Below are 26,251 nucleotides of genomic sequence, written 5' to 3' on the forward strand. Positions count from 1 at the left end.
AAGTCTGTCTGAGGACTACACTAAAGCCTCCTTTGAAGTCAGGAATTTATTTTTGTTCTTTTTTTTTGGTACCGAGGATGGAACTTAGGTCCTTGTGCTTGCAAGGCAGGCAGCAGAACCTCTGAGCTAAATCCCCAGCCCAGAAATTTATTTTTTATCTCACTCCTCAAATCATCTTCTAGCATAAAAAATATATGCATAAATTATTTATTAAATGACTGAATGAGTGGCATTTATTTAGTTGTCAGATTTCCTCGTTCATTTAGTCTAACAATATTACAAAAAATATAAAATTCATGACAGTAATTTCTTCCTACAAAGGAATAACACAAGAGCTGTATTGATATTCACCTTCTCAGCTTTTCTTTGCTTGAATGAAGGAAAGACATCTGTTTGCTTTTCTCAAATTCTGACAATGGAACTTTAAATTCAAGACCAATGTCATTTCTTAGAGATTCAGAGCTGGAAAAAAGAGAAAAATCAGACCATATATTAAAGAGGAAAATTGTTAGACAATATTAAACAATCAGCACCAGTACACTAATGGAACAACGCTTCTCAGTCTCTTACTCATACAAAGGAGATACAAGTATCAAAGCACTTTGCCTTACACATTTGGTGCAAATATTTTCTTTCAAAATTTCAAAAGAATGTATTAAAATCATTGTAAATTCAATAACCGATCAAAATTCTAAAATGTACTGATAAACCATAAGAGATACAGCAGCATAAAAACATTCTAAGCTCAACAATTATGACTATCCCAAATTATAGACAGTCCCCATCTGACAATGGTTCAACTTACAATCATTTTTCACCTTACAGCGGTGTAAAATCATATCACTACCACCATCCTGTTTTCCATTTTTAGCACAGTATGCAATAAATTACACGAGATATTCAATCTTTAGATAACCTATTATAAAATAAGCATGTTACATGATTTTGGCCAACTGTAAGCTTAAAACAAATGTTCTAAGAATGTTTAAGATAGGCGAGACTAAGATGTTTAGTAGCTGAGGTGGAATAAGTATGTTTTTGGCATATTTTCAATTTGAGATGAGTTTTTTTATTTAGATACAGCCCTATCACAAGTCAAGGAGCAAGACTATATCTATTCTTCAGAAGGAAAGATACATTACAAGAAAAAGCATAAAGGATTAGAGGGTCAAGACACAATCTCTTCCAATTTGGCCAGCAAAGGACAAATACTTTCAATTTTAAAATTTGTCATTTAATGGATATTGTCTGGCTTTACCATTTTTTTATAACTTTGTCAGGTATAATAAAGCTCTTTGAGATTAAAATCCTAAATAAGATCACAAGAACTATGTTATCACTACACTACTTAAGTGAGCTCATCTTTGGTTTAACCACATTTAACTAGATGCCAAATCCCTTCCTTATTCAAAATAGTAAATGGCTGCATTCTACAAATTCCGGAAGTGACTGACTTAAAATCTCCACCATCATTAGTATCCACAGTCTCAGCACTTTCATCCATTCTTTGTAGCCCTAGGATCTATTTAAAACCTGCTTGGAAATAAGCTTAAAATAGAGAGACCAAATCTACAAGAACCGAATTTTCATAAGCATTACATATTAATATTGAAAGGACCTGATCCCTAGGTTCAACTGACTGTCCAATTCAGGTCTGAATGCCAGTGCCATTATCTCTGAGGAAGATATAGAAGAACATGAGAAAGAGACCCAGCAGAGTACACTAAAACTTTCCCCAATTACCAAGAGGTTATTATATAAACTACCTAATGTATGTAAAGAATCTCTAACTGCTCTCTACATGTGGATATCAACAGTTGTGGGAATGAGTTAATGAGTTGAAGAAAGACAACAGAGAGAAAGCTGAGTGGATGTAGGTAAGGTCTGATTGAAGAAAGGAGTCTATTTACTGCTTTTAAAAAGTTTGACTGTCACTGCCATTATTCCACTTTAGTGCTAACCCAGTCTCTACTAACACAGTGATGAGGAATTTACTACTTTACAAGTTGACCTGCACCCCTGTGGCTAAATATAATTGTTTATGAAGTGCTTTCTTAAGTTGAAACTTTCATAACCTGTACTCATGATTCAGGGTTCTGAAACACAAAAAACATTCCCTTTCCACAAAAGGGCCTCTTTTCTTTTGTATAACCCTCAACATTTAAGTTAGTGTTCCATAGTCAAGTTCCCCAGAATTTTTAAATGAAATACACATAGCAAAAACTGCTAATATATGAAAAAATACAAAAGAAAAACTAACCGAGTGAACACATCAGTAGAAAAACATCCCAGATGTTCACCATAGGAATTCAGTAGGGGCGATCCATGTTCTTTAGGCCTTGCAGAATTTTCTTTCTTAACTGAGTTTTGAAAGAGGACCATTTTAATTCTAAAATCACTAATAATGATTTACAAAACAGCATTTTTAAAATAGAAAGCCATTTATAGATTTCAGTCTGTGAAGCATAAAATCACCCAGGTCAGAAGGCAAAATATTATTTACTCCAGGATATCTTTCAATCAGATTCTAGTAACTTAGCAACAGGTGTGCTTCAAACACATTCAGCTGAGTTTATTTATCAAGTTTCTATTTATAGGTAAATGTCAAGAGACAGAAAATATGCATGAGTCTTCAATAAGCAGCTGCACCATCAAAATATGGCTTCTGGAAAAATTTTTTGCAGCTGCTCATCCTTGGAGCAAAGATGAGACAACTGGAAAAAGGCATGGTAGTGACCAATACAAGGATGCTAGACAGGTGATGAGCAGCTGCTCAGCTTCCACTGAGGACCACAAAGGAACAGGTTGTACAAAGGACCATGGCCACTATGGTTAGCCATTCTAAAGAACTCTGAATCTGCAGGGACTAAGAGCCATGGAATGTTACAAAGCAAGCTCGTTAATCTGAATATTTAAAAATAACATTAAATTTTTTTATAAAATGGAAATATCCATTTATTTCTTTCAGTCTTATACTGATTAAATAAATTAATATACGTAAAAAATAAATAAAACTAGCATTTTAAAAAAAGGTAGGGTGAATTCCAGCTGCATATTGTAATATGAACTTTTACAGGATAAGTTACATAAGATTATCTCCTAAAAATGTATTCAGGCATATCTTAAGAAAATCATCTTAATTTTAATTTTTAAAATAATCCCAGGTTTGGCAGGGGATTAGGCTGAGTGGTTCGTTCTACTGCCTGCCTTGCAAATGCAAGGACCCGAGGTTGATCCCCAGTACCAAAAACAAAACAAAACAAAGATAATACCAGGTTCCCAGAAGTATAATTGACTACTCTAAATTGTGTGTGTTTAGGATGTACAACTGCACTTGGTGTATATATACACTGTGAAATAATCACAACAATCAAGTTAACACATGCATCATCTCACCATAGCACTGTTATGTGTTTTGTTTCTTGTTGTATATGGGATGAGAACATTTGGGATGTACCCTCTTAACATATTTCAAGTACTATATTCAATTAAGCACCAAGTTAACTATAGGCAGCAAGCTGTACATCAGATCTCCAGAATTTATTCACCTTACACAGCTGAAACTTTTCACCTCTTGAACATCATCTTCCATTACATCTCAATTCTAAAAGATTTCTCAGCTAGTATCCCAGGCCAAGAACAACAACCAAAAACAGCCAATACTAATTTCAGAATTTAATTTCAGAATTGAGTCTGTCCTTTCAAAAGCAAAGCCAACTTATTTGGTTTATGCTTAGATGGTAGATATAATGCATAATACTATAGGTAAAGAGATTAGAAAGATCAAGCTAATTTAAAACATTGACACTCAATCCTCTGTGTCTAAAAAATCTAAGAGAAAAGATAATCACCTTACTAATTTGAAGAGATAAAATAATTTATATGCAAGTGTTTTACAAAGCAGAAAAATACTAAACAATTTAAGGTTAGTGACCCTGACTTCTGGACATCTATATAATGACACACATGATTAATTCCATTTTAATGACCAAGAAATTGTGGCACTAGGCTACCAAAAAAGAAAAGAAAAAATAAAGTAACAATGTTGTTGCCCAAAAAAAACAAAAAACTGTCTACAACTTTATATTATAATATAATATTTATATTATATATACTTTAACTGTCTGAGGATATAAACTTTTTCCTATTATGTAAAGAACACATATTTTTCTTTTTATTTATACTTATTTTCTTCTGGCCTGCTTAACAAAGATAACATGTTCTTTACAATATATAGCAAACAGTTAATCGCTAGTAAATAAAAGGTGTAAGTGGGAAAGCAATTTAAAAGCATATAAACATGGTTTTTATGGAATTTAATGAAAATTTTCAAGCCTTTGGAAATTTATTTTTTACTTACCAGTATTTGAGAAACACATTTTCCAGCATTTTACCACAATACTCAGCTTTTCCCTTGTCAATGGTTCAGTTAAAGTAACATCAGCTCCACGCCCTGAAATACAACCTAAACATCTTTGTATTAAATACTGATCTTATGATTTCTATTTGAAAAGAAACAAATACTACAGTCAACAGGCACATACCTTTAAAATGTTCAGGGATTACAAAAATAAACAGCAAGTCTGTATTTTTCTTTCTGCCAAATCTGAGAGGGGAGAAAAATGGTATAAAATGAAGCAAAATCATCATTCAAAAAATTGGGATTCAGGATCTTATTAGGAACTACAATATTTTTTTATTTCTTTACATTTTAAAATGATGGTATTGATATGGAAATTTAGTAAAAGTATCACTTCAAATCACTGAGGAAAGAGATGGATTTTTTTAAAAAAGAAAAGTAACTTAAATCTTACTCAATTTTTTAAAATTGCTCATCAATTTATAAGAAATTTGGATAAAGAAGTTGTGGTTTTTCTATAAAATGGAATATTACTCAGCCATAAAGAGCGAGAGAATAGATTCATTCATAGGAAAATGGATACATATTGAAGATATACTCCTAAGTGAAATAAATAAGTCCCACATGTGTAAATACCGAATAGTTTCCCTGGTGTGAATATTCTGCAACAATGCATAAGATTCTAATAAGATTACTGACATTTAGAAATGGGAGGAAAGGAGCTAAAGGTGTAGGGAAGGTGTGATACGTAGGGGAAGAACAAAAAGGGAAAAGAAAAAAATGTGAGAGAATGAAAAGATGAAAATAAAGTGTTTGTAGATGGGGAGGGGAGGAGGGGGTGAAGGGAGGGCAGAGGTAAGGGGAAAAAAATGAGAATCAAGACTTGCCATGTAAAGGTACATGATCCCAACAATGAATGTAACTGTACTGTATCCCTAAATGTACCAATAAACTCAATAAAAAAAAAAAAAAAAAAAAATTTGGAGAAAAGAAGAATGTTTTAAAGAAAAGTTTAGGGATTAAATCAGCAAAATCCAGAATACAGGAATAATATAAGACAAATGACCCCTTTAAAGTACACACACATACAATATGAAAGAACAAGACAAAGTTGAAAAAAAAGAGGCAAGAGAAAAAAATGAATCTTGATTTGTATAAACACATTTTTTAAAATCTCAAACAGGAACAACTGAATATTGATTAGATGTTTTGGCAACATTAAGGAGAAAGTATAAATTTTCACTTATGTACAGTATTAGTATTGTGGCTTTATTTGAATCCCTTAGATACTTATTAAACTACTTATGGATGAAATGAGATCATATTAGATTTACTTTAAAATAACCCACCCATGGGCAGGAGAAAGTAGTGATGAAACAAATTGTCCATTACACCTACTTTATGGGCAAATATTCATTTTCATATTCTCTTTTTACATCCTTGAAATTTTCCAAAGTAAAACTTTTTAAAGAAATTATGGCCTTATACTTAAAGGAACTCAGAAGTACAGTAAGTCAAGCTTAGCCTTAGCATTAACTAAAATGTAATGATTTTCCAAGCACAATGTAACTGTACTCTAAATCAAACTTTAAAGAGAAAAAATTCCTGAGAAAAATAAAATATTCTTAAATACCTAAAGACATCTTTTATTATTATATGGGTTATATATATGGTTGTTACTTTACTAGAACTGGAAGAACCCCCACTGTATAAAATACTATTCAGTTCATAGTTTTTTTAAACATTATGCAGCTTTATAGTTTATTTAAAAATAAATATGTACTATTCTATATTCCAAATTTTATTCTATGTATATTAATTCCTAAGTATCCATGGTGGACTGGTTCCAAGACCCCCTGGGGATAACAAAATCCTTGGGTGCCTAAATCCCCTACATAAAATGGTATAGTATTTGTATACAATCTGCACGTACTTCCTGCTTACAATAAATCATTTCTACATTATAGTGCCTAATACAATGTAAATGTTATAAACAGTTCTTACCCTGTATCATTTAGGGGGATGATGACAAGGAATAAAAATCTATATATCTTCAGCACAAACACTATTTTTTAAAAAAATTTCCATCTACAACTGGGTGAATGTGAACACAATGTATAAATATGGAAAACTGACAATATATAATTTATATATCTGCGTCATGCATATTGAGATCCTATTCTGTGCTGAACTCTGCTGTGCTGAGGAATACTGTGGTTAGCAGATGTAAAAGGTCTCTGTACTCATGGAGCTAAGAGTTTCCTGGGGAGGAGAGACATTAACAAAGAAAGAAAATGAAGTGGCTGAAAATATATCTCACACTATGAAGAAGGTCCCAAGGACCAAGAGAATACCTAATGGGCCATGACCTGCACTGCAGCCTCAATTAAGGCCTCCAAGTAGAAAGGCTTCCACAGCTGGCCAAGGAGTTACTTGCAGAAAAAGTATGAGATAAGGGAAGGCAGGATGTACAGACAGAGCAGCACATGCACGGAACATGGGGAGGTAGAGGTCAAGGTAGTTTGAAAAAAAAAAAGAAGTTCAAGATAGCCCCAGCATAGAACCTGTGAGGAACAGAAGCATGAGAGGAAACCAGAGAGCACAAGAGAGAGACCTGGGCTCTGATCTTTCTATGCTAAAAGAAAGATTTAGTATTTCATTAGAATGGGAGTCTATTAACCTGAGAATAACATAGTTCTATTTTCATTTTAGACTCTACTCAGGCTGTGTTGGGATAGGTTGACAGAAATGACACAGGTGGACTACAGTTACCCAGGCAAGAAGCTGATGCTCAGGCACACCCGAGAACCTTCTGTAAAAATAAATAATTCAGAATATTTACTGCATTAATTACTTCAGGCAAGCAAGTTGTTGCTAAAATGTGACATTCACCTAGGTGAGGTCTATTGGAGTTTGATTCTTCTGTGAATTCTGAGGAGTTTGGGTTGGAAGAGAAGAAAGGAAAGGATACACTACTGCAATGAAGAAAAAGGATTAAATGGAAGGAAGGATGACTGACTAAATCTGGAGGAGGGGAAGGCACATTGATGTATGCTGTGGAGGACATAGAGAACAGGAGTAACAGAAAGACACCTGCCACCATGACAGCATTTCACATTTCTAAAGTGATAAGAAGCTGTGAAGTATAATGGAGGTTTGGACAAGAGGATGAGGAAGGAGATGGGAAAGGAAATGGACTGAACAAATAGGATCCAGAAAAAATATTAAGTAGTTAACAAAAATTACCTTATAAAATAAAAAAAGTCCAAGTCTCAGTGTTCTAGAATTAAATAATTGAAAACGGATGGGATTTAGCTCTGTGGCACTATGCCTGCCTCACAAGCACAAGCACAAGGATTTTTTGTTTGTTTGTTTTTTGGCACCGGGGATCGAACTCAGGCCCTTGCGCGTGCGAGGCAGGTGGTGAAACCACTGAGCTAAATCCCCGGCCCCTACAAGCACAAGGTTTGATCCCTGATACACCCCCCCAAAAAAAAGAAGTGAAAACAATAGATTCTTTACTTTTAGAAGTTACCCTATGTCCATTATTCAAAAGCATACAAATTGATTTTACTGACACTAAAATGTTAGACTTTGACAGATTTGTATGCCCTGATGATTTTTAAGCTTTATCTCAGAGTCAGAAAACCTGGATTTTTGCTCTTGGCACAGAATCAATAACCAACCCAAACACTGGGCCTACCAGGGAAACCCTAACTGTGGAGCAGTTTGGGGACTTCAGCAATCAATAGAGTTCTCAAAACCCAATACTCTGGAGTTAAGCTCAACTTCTCATTCACATTTTTCCCAAATCAATACACTAAAAGCATTTCTAATTTCCAGTATCACCAAAAATTTTTCCTCTTTCTAATGAATGAATATTCCTTAAAACAAAACTGAGCAACACAGAAGCAAAACAAAACAAAATCTCTTATGTATCCCAACATCACTTCTCTTCTATATATCAAAATCAAACTGCAGGCTCTGAGACTTATGAGTACTTCCCAAATGAAGTCTATTGTTTTAAAGTTTGACAATTTATTTGAGAACAATTAATTTCTCCTTGTTTCACAAATTACAATGAATGAATGTCAGGACAGTTCCTGAGAATCTACCCACCTGTGAACCTGGGTACTGCTATTCTATCTTCCAACTACTATGTCTGCCACTAGCACTCTTAGGAACTGGGACTAGTCACTCACTAGCTCCAGCCACAGAATACTTGTCCTCACTCTTGTCCCTACACCCAATCTAGTCCCTGTGTGTTAGTCCACTTCCCATGTCTGGACGCAATACCCAACAACTACAACTTAAAAGAGGAGAGCTTTACTTTGGTTCATAGTTCAGGGGATTCAATCCATGGATCACTGACTCTAAGGCAAAAACATCAGGGGAGAAGGGCATGGCAGAGCAAAACTGCTTAGTTCATGGAGGCCAGGAATCAGAGCTGAAGAACAGCACCAGAGAAGGAGCAAGGGATCAGACATAGACCCCAGGCCACGCCTCCTTGACCTACCCAGACATATCCACAAGTATGCTTCACCAATTTCCTGGGCAGATTCAAAAGCGAACCAAGTTGGCACTTCACCCTAACTGCCACATCCTACCCTTCGTCAACTTCATTCCCAAGCACATCTCCTTAAATCATAAATAATCTCCAAATGAAAACAATACCAAGTATGTAATTCCACCTAACTATCCCATATACAATCAGAAATGCAACAAGTCCTTCCCTAAATTCTCAATATTTACATTTTTCTCAAAACCCAGGTCAAGTGCATTCTCTTCTGAGACTCAAAGCAAACTCTCAGCTGTAAACCTCTATAAAAATTAAAAAGGTTACATAACACCAAAGTACAATGTCATGGCACAAACATTTCTATTACAAAAGGAGGAATGGAGGGATACAAAAGAATCAGACCAAAGCAAAACTGAAACCCAGGTGGGTAAACATTATGTTCTGTAGCTCCATGTCCAGCATCTGGGACACATGATGGTGAAATGTGAGTACCAGAGGGCCTGGTCCTACAGCCTTGCTGGGTCCATCTAACTGTTCTCTTGAGGATCCACTAAGCCTGCAGCTTTCTTCTACAGATGTTCCACATTCTTAGCATCTCCAATTTCCTGGGGTCTCCACTTCACCTTTGACTTCATTTCACAGCATCACATACTTCCCTTTCAAAGGCCTGGTCTCCCAGGCTTCCTTCTGATATCTGGATGGAATCCCCCTTGACCCAACAACTCTTGCAGAAGCATGCCAGTAAAATCAGCATATGAATGATGTGACGGTCTGCTGTCTGCTCAATCAGCAGCCAAGTCTCTTGGACCATAGCTATGGCAGCTTCTGAGTATCTGGATGGTGGTACACAGTGACATAAATCCTGGGGAACTAATTCCTTAGGTAGCCCATTCTTGAGCAGGGGGCCCAAGGACTCTCTTATCAAACCAAATGTTTACACATTTGTACTTTTGAGCCTGCAATAGGAAGGATCTTGCTGATTCTTGAGATGCCCTCAAGGCATCTTTCTTCTTGTTTCTATACAAGGTTACTATGTTTGGTTCCTTTTTAATTACGCTAATCTCTTCAGCAACCACACTTTCTTTGCCCCAAATTTACACGTGGTTTCTTCTGGGCAAAAATATAAATTTTGTCAAATTTCTGTACTCTGCTTTTTGCCCATGACTGTCACTAAATTTGGCTGAAAGCAGTCAGCAGGACCCATGCCACTGCATACCATGCTGTCCTAAAACTTCCTCTGCCATTGCTTCTCAGCTTTTTGGCTAAGATCAAGTGTAAAATTTCCTCTGCCAGATCAATTGGTTCACTGACTTTAATCTCAGTATCCCACAAATTCTCAAGACAGGGGCAAAGTGCAGACAATTTTTTTGCCTAATATACATGGTCTCCAGTCCAATTGTCACTGAAGTCCTCTTTCCAACTATACCCTCCTGAGCCTGGGCTTTGTTAACCAAATTCCTATTGGCATTCTTGTTTTCTGAGCTCTGACCAGAATTATTCATCCAACAGTATTCTACAGCATCTCTAGCTCTCATCTCCAAACCTTTCCAAATTCTCCTGCAAACCAGTTCCAAAGGCTTCTAAACCACATGATCAGATATGACTCTAACAAGCACCCTACTTCTCTGGTATCACTTTTCTGTATCAGTCACTTTCCTGACAGAGACAGAGTACCCAATACCCACAACATAAAGTAGAGTTTTAATTTAGCTTTAGGTTCAGGGGATTTAGTCAATTGTCTACTCCCACCAAGGTAAGAACATCATGGCAGAAATGTATGGTAAAGCAAAGCCACTAAATTCATGATGGCTGCAGAGAGGAAGGGCCAAGGGACCAGATACAGACCCCAAGGCCATACCTCCTTGACTTATCCAACATACCCACAAGTGTGTTCCCCCAATTCTGCCCTAACCCCCACACCCTACTAGCTAGAAGACAAAAAAAGATCAAATATGAGTTGTGACCAAAATATATGGTAAATATTTAAATTCTTAAAAATATATTATAGGCTGGGCATGGTGGCATACACCTATAATCCCAGCACTTGAGAGGCTGAGGCAGGAGGATTTCTGTGAACTGGAGGACAGCCTGGGTTACATAATAGTCCAAGGCCAACCTGAACTACATAACAAGACCCTGTCTCAAAAAAAAATAATGTATGTATATGTGTGTGTATGGATATATATATACATATAAAATGTATATACTATATATACTAATATATATAACAAAGGATACATTACCCTTAAGCCCTCTCAAAATACTCCTTCACACTTCAAACACTTATCTCATTGCTCTTGCCACTTTCTGAAGCAGTTCTAGAAGTTCTTTTCAGTGAGTGTCTTTATGAGGTATGATCAGAATAGTGAATGATGTTGCTGAGTGCCATCCAACAGAAAGGCGGACTCATAAAAACATTATAGTGTGTCCTCATCCACTTTATTCACTGGATCAGACACCGTAAGACTTTTGGCTCTTCCCTGAAGTCAAAAGGACCATAAAATGTAAAATGAATGTTTGAATCAACTTAGAACATCAAGATAGCCACAACAGCACAACTTAAGACATTCATGAAAAAAGACTTTCAGAACTATTTCAGAAAAAGTGGTAAGAATGATAGGATAAGTGTGTTCAAAATGAAGGGAGGTATTTTTAGAGGGATTCATGGGAATGTATCTGTTACTACAAATATCTTTTAAATTAAAATATTCACATTTTGGATCACCTTCAGAAACATATTTAACCTCTATAAGCTAAGATCTACGTAAGTCAAGAGGTCTTACATGTCCCTCCGAACTGGGGAAATTTTAAAAACTCATTTCATTTAAGAGCCATAGGGACTTGCAGGGGCAAACACCAGTACTGTGTTTGGGTCCTAACCTTCTTGAGTACAGTTATGTACTGAACTGTTCATGGACCAAATGTAGCCAAATTAATCTGGCATGGTTTGAGATTCACAAGAACTGTTTCTTTCTTAACTACTTAACTATTTTGAGTAAGAAAATTGATGCTTTCACTGTGATCATGAGAACAGTTAGTTCACCTGCTACTACAAAGGCATCTGTGATGAAATGTAGTTCATACTCCAACAGTTCATGCTGGTCCTCACTAAAGGTTAGTATGCCCTTCTTTCATTATGCTATTTCACAGAAGAGTTCCCCTTATAAACCTCCTGGGTCAAACATACCATGTCACATGGTGCTAGAAATTACAAATCTAGAACTTTGGTCCATCCCTGTTCATGTATACCACAGATTTATAAGACAAATATTTTAGTAAAACTACAACCATGTGTTGCTAAATGATGAACACATTCTAAGAAATGCATTGTTAGGTGGATTCACCACTGTGCAAACATCATAGTGTATATGTATACAAACCTAGATGGAATAGGTCAATCACTTGATGAATCACTTTTACTTGGTAAAAATCAAAAGACACAATAAACATGAGATGTAAGGCTATTGCTAGCTAACACAGCATAAAGTTTTAGAGTAAAAATTTTATAAGTGGAAGAAATACCTTCTAAACTATAAGATATAAACATATACGCCACCTGCCTCACAAGCACAAGGTCCTGAGTTTGATCCCCAGTACCAGTACTAAAAACAATAATAAAAAATAAAAAAGTAAACATATAAACCAGTTACACAGTTATTAACAAATATTATGTGCTGTCTGTGCTACTGACTTTAACATTATGCAACACAGCTGTACTTAGATATTTTGTTGTTACTGTGTTTACTTCCAAGTATTCATGGGACTCTGGTCATGCAAACTCACTAAGATTTACAAGAGTACAACTGTACTCTGAACTCAACGTACTAAGTTGCACTGTTAGGCTGAGGGTATTTTGGAATTGGGACACAAAAAGAGAAGGTGTTAGATTCTTATAGCTCATAAGAACATTCTTAATGAATTGATGGGACGATTGAAACTACATGGGGAAAAATGAAATCAGACTCAAACTGGATTTGTAGACTGAGCAACTGTAACCACAATCTGCATTCCCTTCTTTTTACTTAAAAGCTCTGAGCTCATGAAAATCATGAAATGTTCAGAACTATAGAGCCATTTTATGGAAAGTAAAACCAAAACTCCAGTGAGGATCCATACACGGTTGATGAATTTTATTTTCTGTACCTGCCTTTAGAAGCTATAATTTTAGGATATATCTAAATTTGAGTGTGACTTAATTTTGATAAGTGACTTAAACAAGAGTGAAATACCTTGGAATTCTGGGTAGATCCTATGAATGTTACCCTGGGTAGTGTGTGACTTCATCAGGCTCAGTAAAAATTCATCCGGCTCAGTAAAAATTCATCCTTTCAATACATTCATGAAATAAAAAACAAATTGGGGAGTACTACCAGGAACACTAATCTATAGTTGAGATATGCCATTATTCTTAAGAATGTGTCTAGAAATTACCATTATTTTTATGAATGATTAAAGTAGATCAATGATTACCACTGAATTTAAAGCTCATAAAAATCTTTTCTGTAGGCTGCTTTCATTTTATTCTAATGTTATAAGTAACACATTAAACTTTATTCTTATGTTAAAAAAATCCATATTCTTTACAGATACATAGGTTTGTGATCATGTGTTCTACAGGTATAAATAAATGTGAACACTTCTATTCTAATAAATTACTCATTTCCTGGAAGGGAATATACTGTGTCCAAAAGAAGAATAAGAAAAATATTGTAGTTGTACATTTTCCTGGACCAATCCATATTTTGAGGCACTATAAAGCAAAAACAAATACTAAGGGTAAAAAAAAATCTATAAATCAGAAGAAGCAAGGCTAAAACAAGTCAATTCATTTGGAGTTAGTAATTAAATGTTAGCCAAAAGTTACAGGATACTATGCCTTAGGAAACATTAAGTTTTAAACACTGTACAATGAGGCAGTAGTATATAATACTCGTAACTCCAAGGAAAACAGTGTGTTGAGACCCCTCCACAAGGGTTTAATAATTCATAAACTCCTAACAGTTTTGAGGGAAAGACAGGGAATTTCCAGACATTCCTCTGAGTCCAGCATCACAAAAATAAAGCTTCCAAAAAGAAAACATCCATGTTTCAAAGAGGAATACAAAAGCTAAATTCACTGTCCACTCCCAACAGCATTTCCCCTACTCATTTATATACTCATTCACTTATATTTTTAGAAAGGTAGAGAATCCTGGCTCTTAGTCAAGGCTTACATTATGAATTGGGAATAGATGAACAAGAGACAAGAAAAATAATCCAAGTATTTCCACAAATTTACCTTTTTTTTTTCATTTCAAATACTTTTACAGAGAAATAACAGAACTACTTTATGCATATCTGTACCTTTAGTCCTTTCATCTACCATCTTTTATCTGCCAAGAATTATTAAGTTGTGAATTTGGAGTGTAGCTAAGTGACAGTGTGCTTGCCTGGCACATACCAGGCCCTGGGTTCCAGCCAGAGCACTGGAAGTGAGGGAGGAGGGGAGAAGAAAGGAGATGAATCTCAAAGGTGTCAAATAAATGGCTTTCATACAAAAGTCAAATATGTATATACTTTTAGAAAAAAAACCTGAAGGGAGAATAAGGATTTTTAGCTGAGTTTTGTGAAAATAAGCCATACAGTTTAAGGCAAGTCACTTCGGCCTTAGTTTTCTCATCTTTGAAAACTAGAGGCAATGAAACCTTGCTCTACAAATCTTATAGATGTTATAAAAATAAAAAATACTAAGTGAACGCAATATTGTACTAAGTTCTCAACCAGGGAATACTATCTACAGATCTTTTAAATATGTGTAACACAGGCATATATTTAGGACAGTTCATAAAATGTTTGGCAGTTAAATCCACTATTGAGGTAGATGGTTTGCCTGGTTTGTCTACAAATCATATTCCCAATAGACAGCAAAGAGAAATGCTGAAGCCTAGCTGTTCTAAGAAACTCCAGGAGTACTGTCTTTCCTTAATAAGTTATTCAATGGCCTTGTACCCACTCCAACACTTTTCTTCCCCTAATATATGTAAGTTGCTCATTCCGATCTCTTAAAGAATCATAATATTATCTCTAAACTTTGTTTGAGCCTAGAAAGGCCTGTCCTATAATTTGACAAGTTTGTATGCATTCCAATATTACCTATAACTCCATTTTCCCTATCACATCTTTTTGTAGAAAGAGAACAAATTTATTCCTACCTAACTATATGAAAACATTTTAAGTGGTCCAAAACTCCTACATAGGCAAAAAAGAACCTAACTCTTCCAACATCAGACTCCAGATTTTGAGAAACGGAGAAGACTAGAAAGAAGTAGAGCTTCTATGGAGCTGTAAGATGAAAGAGGAATGTTGGAGGTAGTAATGTCTGATCTCAATGGATCCAGAGTGAGCCTCAAGGCTCCAAGAGACAGGTTCAGTCCACAACCAGCGCAGCCTAAAGCTGAGAAGCTTGCTCCTTTTATTTTTTGACATAACAATTAATGAACTCTAAAAGATGCATCATTTTAATTTTAGTTATTTAAAAAGCATACCTACAGGAGTAATGTAAGCACTAGGTAACAAATAAATTTCTATAACAAATTAATTCTTGCATTGTCATCCATATATATGATTTCGCAAGTTAAAATAATTCTTATAACAATGTCAAACTGGCAATAAAAACATGTGTCTAAATTCTCCCTATGAAGATATGCTTTCTTTTAAAAAGTAAAGTAGAAATACATCAGCTTTCAGGATTTTTACAGAGATACATTTTTTTCTCTTTGAGCTTATTGGTACATTTTAGGTATATAGTACAATTAACATTCATTATTGGGATCTTGTACCTTTACATGACAGGTCTTGGTTATCATTTCTTCCCCCTGTCCCTGCCCTCCCTTCACCCCTCCTCCCCTCCCCATTTACAAACACTTTATTTCCATTTTTTTCATTTTCTCCTATTTTTTTCCTTTATTACCTTTCCCCTTCCCTTCCCACTTTCCCTACACCTTCAAAAAGAACTATGCTAAAGATATAGAGTTAGGGATTAAAAGTTTACCTAATCAACTTTATAGCTTCTAGCTCCTCAGCAGTTAGGAATGAAGTGATCTTCAAGAAAACCATGTCAAACGTGCAGTCATCCAAAAGTGTAGCTGCCTTTTTTACATCGCTAATGGTGATAATAAGTTCTGCTGAATTTGGAAAAAATTTCTGTATATCATCAGCCAGGTAGTGAATAGTGAAATCTCCAACTAATAAAAGATCTATTTTTGCCTGTAAGAAGAAGAAAACAGAAGCAGTTTATAGTTATTATCTGCGTATATAGAAAATATTGTGTGAGGATAAAACAAATAAAGGTGACAACACAATGACAGCTTCTATCACTGTATTGGCCAGTCAACTATAAGCACTTCAAGGGCAGAGATCATTAGTTTCATGTCCTCAATACCTAAGGTAGCAAATGGATCTAATGCTTATACTATGTTTTTATTTTGCCTACTGTTATTCTACTGCGGTTTTCCTGTACATCTCACTCTTGTGCTAGTAATAACAGACAAGATTCTAATAATCCCAATTCCCAATCCTCTGTCCTCCTGAGAAAACCAAACTGGTGACTCATATAACTTACTTTGGTAAAACACACATTTCAGAGAGCAGAGAAAGCATTAAATTCCTTAGGCCTAAGAAATGCCCAAATGAAGTCCTCTGAATGGAATACATATGACATTCAAATATTTGAAACCTAAAAAGATCTTTATTTCCACTTGGGGGTATTTTCAAGTACAATTAGAAAAAAAAAAAGAATTTCCACCTTCACCTTTATTTCTGTTTTATTTCTGTAACAGCAAATACAACCCACCGAAAATGTACAAGAATGAGGATGCTTAAATTAATGGAACTAGCAGGAAACAACTGGAAATGCCACGCACAGATATCCATACAAGAAAACAGAAAACAGACTGGGGAGTTGATGGTGGTAAATGAAGCCAAAAGAAGTGGAGGGGTTGGAAATACTTGTATATAAAAAAGATGGTCTGCCAAAGATGCAACTCTGTCTTATATTAAAACATGCTTCTATGGTTGGTATATTCTAATGATTTTAAGGTTTTATTTTTGCATTTAGCTTTTTATTCCATCTGGAATTTAGTTATTAACATAAGCTAGGTATCTAACTTATCTTTTCCAAGTATAGAGCTAATCAATTTAATAGCATTCTTGAACAAGCTAAACTTCCTTCAGTGTTTTCAAATGCCACCTTTGTACACGCCTGGTAAGCATACTGCTTAATTACTAGTTATTTACACTATATTTTGCTATTTGATAAAGTACAACATTTCTTTGTTATTTTTCACTTTGGCTCTTCCATATTTTCCCACCATTACTCTTTTAATAGAATTTTAGCATCAGCTTGTTAAGAAATCCTGTTGAAGTGCTGGGTTGCTTACACTTATTTTAGAGAATAGGGAATATCACTGCTATATTAAATTTCCCTTATCAGAAAGTATGACCCTCAGAGAACTTAGGTTCTTTATGTTCTTGATTTTTACTTATTTTCCTGTAGATTTAGCATGTGTCCTTGTGTATTTATTCTCAGACATTTTAATATTTAGAGGTCATTATGAAGGGGATATCTTTTCTCTTGTTGCATTTTCTTTTATTATAAGAAGAGATATTGATCTCTATACAAAGAATTTGCTTCAAGTACTTCACGGCTCTACCTAGTTCCAATATATTTTAGTTGACTCTTCTCAATTTCCTAAAGAGATAATTATAATATTCAAAAAGTGACATTTTTGTCTCAGTTTTCAGAATGTGAACCATTTATTTATTTCAAGCATTGGCTAGAATAACTAAAACAATGGTGAATAGTAGAAGTGACAATGAACACTTTTGCTTGTTCCTAGATTTAGAGAGAATATTTTGAAAATTTTTAATCACTAAATATGAAACTTATTAAAGGTTGCTGGTCAATATCATTTATCAAATTTTAAAAGTTTCTATTTGAAGAGTTTGAATTTTATACCAGAAATGGGTGCTGAAATCTATCAAATGCTTTTCCAGTATATGATCTTGCTATTATTTTTTAATCTGTTAGGTAGTAAATTGTATTACTAGATTTCCTAATAACTATCACTAACTAGTATGCTAGGATAAACCAATTTATAATGTGCAATGGATTCATTTAATTGACTTAAATGTTTGTGTCTATGATCACAAGTTAAAATGAATATAATTTTTTTATAATGTATGGTCTTATTAGGTTTGAGTATCAGGGTTATATGCTAGCCTTGAAAAATAAAATTCCTTCAATATTATTCTATATTGTCAAACATTTTATTAGACATAGAAATTACCTACTTCTTGAGGGTTATTTATAACATGTTTATAAAAACTGGTTCTAAAAGCATTTATATAGGTGGATCCTAGACTACCTTTTACAGTTCTTTAGTGTTTGCCTTACTGGCAAATTTAAGTGTTCCACTTTGCTTAAATTTTGTTGTATGTTTTTAAAAGTCCTATTTATCTGTATATATTTTCAAATGTATTAACTTTTTAAAATTTAATTTATTGGTACATTCTAGGTAAACAGTACAGTTACATTCATTACTGGGATCTTGTACCTTTACATGCCAGGTCTTGGTTCTCATTTTTTCCCCTTATAATACGTAATATTAGATATACAATGCTAATTACAAATTAATACTTTTTTCCTATTTTTTTCTTCTGGAATAAATTTACTAGAGACTATAGAACTGTATGGTCCAACATGGTAGTCATATGTAGCCGTTTAAATTTAAACTCACTTTAATTAAAGCTTGAACTTTCGTTCAAAAGCACTGGCCTGTTTCAAACCTTGATATCTGTAAGTGGCTACCATATCACCTGGCACAATTACAGAACATTTTCATCATTGTAGAAAGTTCTGGAAAGCACAGTAGAGGACCTAAACCCTCCAAGTGTTATACCCAACAGGTTGTAGTATATAGTGCATTCATATTTGTACCAAATATACTTTGTTTATATTTCCATTTTTTAATAAGTTACACTAAACTTCTAAATAAAGGTACATTTAATTTGCAAGAGGATAGCGTATTTTAGTATTTAATTTTGTGAGCTATTTACTGCCAGTTTCTTATTTCAATATGCTCTCAACAGTGAACTGCCCTGAATGATGTCTATTTTTCTAGAATTTGTTGACATTTTATTCACAGCTTAACAGTAAATCTGTACTAATGTACTTGAAAATAATATGCATTTTCTGTTAGGAATAAAGTTCTATTTATTTTTTACAGTTAACCTATTATTTGTTTTATTACTATTATTTGTTTTCTTATACTAGGTCTACTTGATCTTTCTGTTTATAAGTGTGTCAAAATTTTCCTAACCATGGTTTTGTCCTTTTATCAATTTTTCTAACTACAGACTCTACTTCTAATTACAGGACAGGTTCATAAGGCTTCATGATAATGATATGTATTTGTGTAAATATATAATTAATTTGTATCTTATGTATAATGATCTATGCTTAAACAGTAAGTAAAATATAATTATATACTGATAGTTATACATAGAAATCTATACATGAAATATAACTGTCATTTTTAATGCTCTTCATAAGAAATTTTACTTTTTCTGGTATATTGCTCTCAGTTTTTTATATACTTTATTCTAAACTGTTCCATATCATTTTAATTTTGTGTAGATTCATAAATAGCATATAAATTGAATTGTTAAGGGTTTTTATCACAAACTAAGTTTTCCATTTTTGATGTAGGAAACATATAACTGATCAGTTAATATCTAATATCACTAATTAGCTAGTATCGATTATGAAAGACTAGCAACCCAACATGAAATAGTCTAATTCCTTTGTTATTCAGGTTTCCTATTTACTATTTTTCTTTATTCCCTAAGGTTAGCTGCCTTAGGTTTTTATTTTGAATTAATTTTAAATTCACAGAAGAGCTGCAGAGAAAGTACAATGAGTTCTCATGAACTCTCTACTACCATCTTCCACAACCATGGTACTATTATCAAAACTTAAAAAAAAAAAAAAAAAATGTGAGTTTTTACAATTAAAAAAAAAAAAAAAAAATGTGAGTTTTTACAATTAAAAAAAAAAACTAAGAAAGTAACATAGGACAGTACTATTAGATAAACTACAGACTTCAATTTCTCCACTAATGGCTTTCTTCTGTCTCAGTATCCCAGCAAGCATACCACATTATTATAGTTAGTCCTCACTGTCTCCTAGTCTTCTCCAATCCTCAGTTTGAGGAGTAAAACTCTTCAGTTTTCCCTTGCTTTTTGTGACTCTTGAATAGTGTCAGGTATTCTGTAAACATTCCACAACTTGGATATATCTGATGGCATCTAGGTATTAGACTGGGACTATAGATTTTTTTAGAAAAATACCTAACAATGAAGTGCCCTCATCAGGGTATCATGTATGGAGACATTACCAGAGTAGTTTACCTGGGTTACTTGGCTAAAGCACAAGAGGGTTGCCCCTGTAAATTCTACATTGTTTTCAGAAAGGAGTCACTAAATCCAGACACACTCAGTGGAAGGGTCTCGATCACCTACCACCTCTTGGAGGAAGGAATAGCAAACCGTGGATATATGGTAAAAAAACATCATAGCAGTAAATGAATATGGAGGGATGATGAAGCTATGCAAATAATCCATTTGTCCTACAAGTCCAGCTTTCTGCTTTAACATTCTTAAGTGGATCCTCAAGATCCACAGGCAAGAACGTCACAATTATAAGTGCAACATTCCAATGATAATTTTCTATTTCCTTCCCTTCTGTTTAACACTTGGAATTCTTATATAAGGAAGAGTTGTCTTCCTCATTCATTTAGCCAATCATAAATCAGTATGGGTTTATGGATATTTATTTTATTCTTTGGGTTACAATCCAATGTTCCTGTTATTCATTTTGTACACGAATTATTAGTTTGGCCACCAGGAACTAAGTACTTAATTTTTAGTAAGGGTATGAATCCACTTTCAATTAGATATAGAGTTAACCTAAATCTACAGCCTCTCTCTAAAACAGCATACTTAACATGTCTCCCGCCACTTAATATCCCATGCCAGCTCATGCATTTATGTCACAACAACCTTCTAATCATTCAATTTTTACATTTTTGTTAACATTTAAATGAAATGATTTTTTGTTTCTAATTTATCTTATTGAATTACAGTACAAACTCAGGAAAGTCTCCTAAAGATTATCTAATGGTACAAAGATAGTCCTAGTATATGCAAAAACATCTTTATTCTTCATTCTGTGTTCACAATTCAGTGGTAATTTTACCTAGCAAATACTAAGGTCAGGGCCGGGGATATAGCTCAGTGGTTCTGCCACCTGCCTAGCAAATGGAAGGTCGCAAGTTCAATCCCCGGTACAAAAAATAAAAATAAAAAAATACTAAGGTCAATTTACATTGTACCTGAATTTTGAAGACATTGCTCCACTTTCTTCTGACATTCCAAGTTACTGACAAAAAAATTAAGCTGCTTTGTTTTTATATAGGTGATTTATTTCCCTCTTTATTGTCTGGGTTCTGATAGCATATATATATATATATATATATATATATATATATCTGAGTATGGCTTTTATTCATCTTTTGGCTCTGGAAATGTCTTTCCAATATTTCTGTGATATTTCCTTCTCAATATTGTCTTTTGCTCCTGTAAATCTATCAGATATTGGAATTCCCAATATCCTTCATGTCTCAATTTCTTTGTGAGAAACTAGACTCCATTAACTTTATTTTCCAGATCACTACCTCAATCTTCAATACTTCTCAAGAGCTTTGCAATTTAATGTGACTTGCTAATTTTTAAGATTTTTTTCTTTTTTTGTAATTTTTTAATCACCTCCTTTTTTAGGATGTGATATTCTAAGGATATGAATTAGAATTTTTAGTTTATTTCTATTCCCTTACATTCTAGCCCATTCACAGTGATAATTCTGAAGGCTAGAGGTCCATTATAAAGGGACTAGAAGATTCAGTGTCTAGTGAGTACATGACTTCTGATTCATAGACAGCAATTTCACTATGCTTCCCCTGACCAGAGCTGCTTTCCTTTTGTCCTCCTTGGCGATGATAGAGATCTGGAAATTACCCACACCAGGAATCCTCATCTGCTTATAATTCATTTTCTTTAAAGAGTAGTTTTTGCATTGGATCCTGGAGTTAAAATCACCATTGCTCTTGCTGCAGCAGAAATAAACCAGGAGTCCCTGGGGTAATGAAATTCAGGGGCCCACCTGGCCCAGGTGATCTGCATCTAGGTAATTCAATCCACATGCACACCCGCTGCCCACTTTATTTCTGTTAACATTGAGCCTGGACTATTATTTTTACCTCCACGTTTCTTTTTTTTTAAGGGGCTTTTTGGGGGTCTATTTTTTTCTCCCCCCCCATCAGAAATCAAACTCAGGACCTTACACTTTTAGGCAGTTGCTATACCTACATTCCCAGCCCTACCTCCGCATTTTTTCTCTTCATGTTTCTTAAGGTGTAGTTTTCCTATTCTGGTTATAGTGGAAATTTGATCCCATCTGCTTCTTAAATTTCAAGTTGTCTTATCTTTTATTTTGTTTTGTGGGTTTTTTGTTTGTTCAGAGAGAAGCTTCTTTGAACTAAGATCTCATAAAGGATTAAGTATTGGTTTGGTTTTTATGCCTCCTTGGATTCTTTTTTCTTTTTTGGTACCACTTGCACTTGTGAGACAGGCATGATGCAACTGAGTTAAATCCCCTGCACCTCCTTGGAATCTTTTTTTTTTTTTTTTTTTTATAACTGGGGATCAGACTCAAACTCATCAGGACCTTTCACTTATGAGGCAGGCGAGGTTCCACTGAGCTAAATCCCTGATTCTTAATTTAAAATATTTACTCCTACCCTTGTTTTCTATGATATTTACTTGCCAAAGGTATTATCCTGGGTCAAAATTATCTCCTGCTATGGAGTCTGGGGAGGTGTATCTGTTTTTTCAGTTCACCTTCATGAACCAGTCTTACTCAACTGCCCCACACCTACATTAAAGAGGATAAAAATGTAAACTCCTTAGCATACCCTTTTATAACTTCAAATCAATAATCTTATTTCCTTATACATCTCTCAAATCCCCTGCATTTTAAGAGAATACAACACTTTCAGATGAGCTCTAAAACTTGGAATTTCTACAATGGCAGGTTTTGGGGCCCTTCTCCTATGACTGTTTCAGATTTTCATTTTATGAATAGTCCTCATTCCCAGGAACATTTCAGGAGCACTTTATCAGTGCAGATTGTGATTCTCCACTGCAGCACTTGATTTAATCTATACTAATATATTGTTTTGTGCAAAGCACCAAAACAATCAAGTGGTTATAATAGTGATTGTAGCTTTATTTTTTAATTAACCTGGTTAATTGAAGCTGCCTTTGAATGCCGAAAAATATCTGATACAGGTAAAGCAACTAAATAATTTTATCTTTTACTGAGGCCTTTTGAGAATGAAAGGGGGTGCTGTAAATAATTACATTTAAATGACATACAGTATAAGCCAGGCATCATGGGTTCTATTAGAAAGGTTTTTCTTTAAAAACATCCTGGTACTTTGTGTGTCTGTTTAAATATGCTTGATATTTATTTTCCCCATAAATATTACTGCACCCTTCCTACTGAGCAGACACAGTTCTGGATAAACAGACAAGGTTCCTGACTTCGTGGGGCTTACAGTCTCAGCAATTTTTCTTTCTGTGGCTAAGTGAGCATGTCTTTCCACCTTTGGAACACAGAATAGTGTATGAGCTTCTGTTTTATCAGAGCTGTTACTGATCTTTTCTCAACAACCTGAAGCAGTAGGAAAGGAACAAAGGCTTTTTAGGCAAGGATCAGGGTCAGTCCGTTAGTCCCGCCACTCACTAGTAAGTCAGATATTTATGTGATCCTGGTCTGGATGATAAATACTAACATTGCCATACTGTTGTAAGGACAAATATTTGTATATGCCCTGTGGGTGGTAGTTACTGCCATATTTTCTCAAATGATGCCACACCTGATCACAAAGAACAGAAAATATTAATTAACCAGAGAGGAAGAGAGAAGACAGGAGTGGAACTTGAGGGTAAATGTTTCCATGCTAGGCAATGAAAACAACTCTGAATGGAACTGTTCTCTGCATCATTTGAGTCACAAAGCTTGGAAAACAGGGTCTACGGAGAAGCAAAAAGTGAGCTTTGAATAACAGAAATCAGCTGCTTAACTGAAGCCTTTTCACAAGTAAGCACCTGATGTTCTGATTGCAATACTCCCCCCATAAGGCTTAGATCCTAAAGTCCCCAGAATCTCAGTCTTGTAGAGAAGAGTCAAGAAGACCAAAAGGGGTGAAACATGGATACTGGGGAGTGAGTGAGGAGAAACCTGAATAGAGGTTGGAAAGATCAGAAAAGGATAAGAGGCACTACTAACCCACACTCTGTGCAAGAGTCTCAAGTTTGCACGGTGCCTAAAGTCATGGCAGAGGCAGCAGGAAGAAAAAAAATTTTTTGAAAGATCTGATTTGCTCTCTTACCACAGGATTCTTCATGGCTTGCTCAGAATGTTCATAATCAGAGAAATTAGAACATTGTTCAAGTCCACTATCCAGTGACTCAGATTAAGTGAATAGCTTATAATCAACATAAATCTGAATACTTATTCAGTTAAAAATAGTGTTGCTGGTATAATATATGAACATAAGTAATGAGAAGACATTTACTGGTAATAAAAGAAAGAGGAATACAAGTTTCTAATATATTCTACTTTTGCAAAACTGCCTTTCAGTATATTTAAGATTTTCACCTATGAGCAGAATTTGAAGTGATGCTAGACTTCATTTAACATATTTTTCTATTTAAATTGCTTACTGCAGTTAAAAATAAAGCAATATGCTGAGAAATAATAGAAAATTCAAAAGAAATTAGAGTGAAAATAAAATGCATCAGTAATGCCACCATTCAGGGTATACCCTATTAACATCTTGGACTCTAAATATGGACAGCTTTTATATGACATCATCACTAATGCTCTTTATCCACTCCATTTTATTTCTGTAGTCACATTAACACGCTGGGCACTCCAGTATCTATAATTTTTAGAACACTGGATTTCCATTTGCAATCCGTGGCAGGCTAAAACCCTTAATTAGTAACAGCAGGTGCTTAAGTGCTTAAAGCAAATCACTCCTGTATTTTAGTGAGTTGTTATTTATGTCATTCTTATCACCAGGAGAAGGGTTGACAATCAGCAGCAGCTGCATGGGCCTATGCTCTTACACAACAATCTTGGGCTTCCAGTTTCCCCAGGAGTCAGGAATTTAAGCAGATCAGGAGAAACTGAGCAAGCTGCTCTCCTGGTAAGGGTGCACAAAAGGCCCTGCTGGAGCTTCACACTCCCAAGGGTAGGAAACCACAATTATTTATGTACTACTAGATAATTAGCTATTTTTTTCAGAATTCCATTTAGTGCAGCTTTGCCTAATCCTGCACCATAACCTACCACTTTGAACTTTAGTAGGATCCCCTATGTTGAAAAAATTAAGAGAACCTGTTAAAAGGGCCCACTTCAGAGTGGTAAATAATTCCATTTCAGAAAATTTGTTCTCAAAGAAGTGAGATTAAGCAAGGCAGTAACAAACTGCACTCAGCACAAGGGCCCCCTCTCATAATCATCCAGGAAATCTGTGAGACCCTCCAGAACAAAGTAAACAGAGGCCTGCCCTTGCTTCTGGAGTGGCCAAGGTTTTATGTTTTCTAGTGAAGTAGTGATTCCCCCCCCACACACACACTTTGTACTGTGAATTAAATTCAGGGCCTACGCTCTTTGCTACATCCTGCCCTTAATTTTTTTATGAGACAGAGTCTGGCGAAGTTGCCAAGGCTGGTCTCATCTACAAGGTCGAAAGAGCCATTTTGGGATGAGCCAAGAACATAGGCAAAAGGGCACTTTCCGCAGACGCCTACGATTTCCGTGGAAATGGCAGGAACCTTTTCGGCCCCCAGCCTGGTTTCCACATTTAACCATTCGTGTGTGTGTGTGTGTGTGTGTGTGTGTGTGTGTGTGCATGTGTGTGTGTGTGTGTATGTGTGTAAGCTTCAGCTGGGACACCATGCTAGTTCGCAAAACCAGCAAGCCAACGTGTGCAAACAGGAAAGTGGGAAATAGATTTTCCTATATACTCTCTGGTATTAATACTAAAAACATAATTCAAATTTTGACCTCAGTAGTTCGAGTGCTATTAAATTGTGCTCAGGAATTACACAAGTAACCTTCGACTAGACAAGCGATTTTAGAAAGGCGGGCAGCGAACAGCGACGGCTGGGCTGTCTCCTGGCAGGGCCGGGCCCAGGCCGGT

General features: G+C 35.1%; 1 protein-coding gene across 1 annotated transcript in view; it reads right to left on the minus strand.

Moving 5' to 3' along the window:
• Positions 1 to 24,445, minus strand: part of Sohlh2 (spermatogenesis and oogenesis specific basic helix-loop-helix 2) — a 69,004-nt gene extending 44,559 nt beyond the window's left edge. The window contains exons 1-6 of the mRNA XM_010623964.1: positions 24,431 to 24,445; positions 15,910 to 16,124; positions 4,545 to 4,606; positions 4,361 to 4,465; positions 2,261 to 2,360; positions 352 to 462 (exon numbers count right to left, since the gene is read on the minus strand). Coding sequence (XP_010622266.1) covers positions 352 to 462; positions 2,261 to 2,360; positions 4,361 to 4,465; positions 4,545 to 4,606; positions 15,910 to 16,124; positions 24,431 to 24,445 — 608 coding nt within the window. The remainder of the gene's footprint in view (positions 1 to 351; positions 463 to 2,260; positions 2,361 to 4,360; positions 4,466 to 4,544; positions 4,607 to 15,909; positions 16,125 to 24,430) is intronic.
• Positions 24,446 to 26,251: the final 1,806 nt, after the last annotated feature.

This window comes from Fukomys damarensis, unplaced genomic scaffold, assembly GCF_012274545.1.
Source record: "Fukomys damarensis isolate Sample0158 unplaced genomic scaffold, DMR_v1.0_HiC HiC_scaffold_38, whole genome shotgun sequence".
NCBI lineage: Eukaryota > Metazoa > Chordata > Mammalia > Rodentia > Bathyergidae > Fukomys > Fukomys damarensis.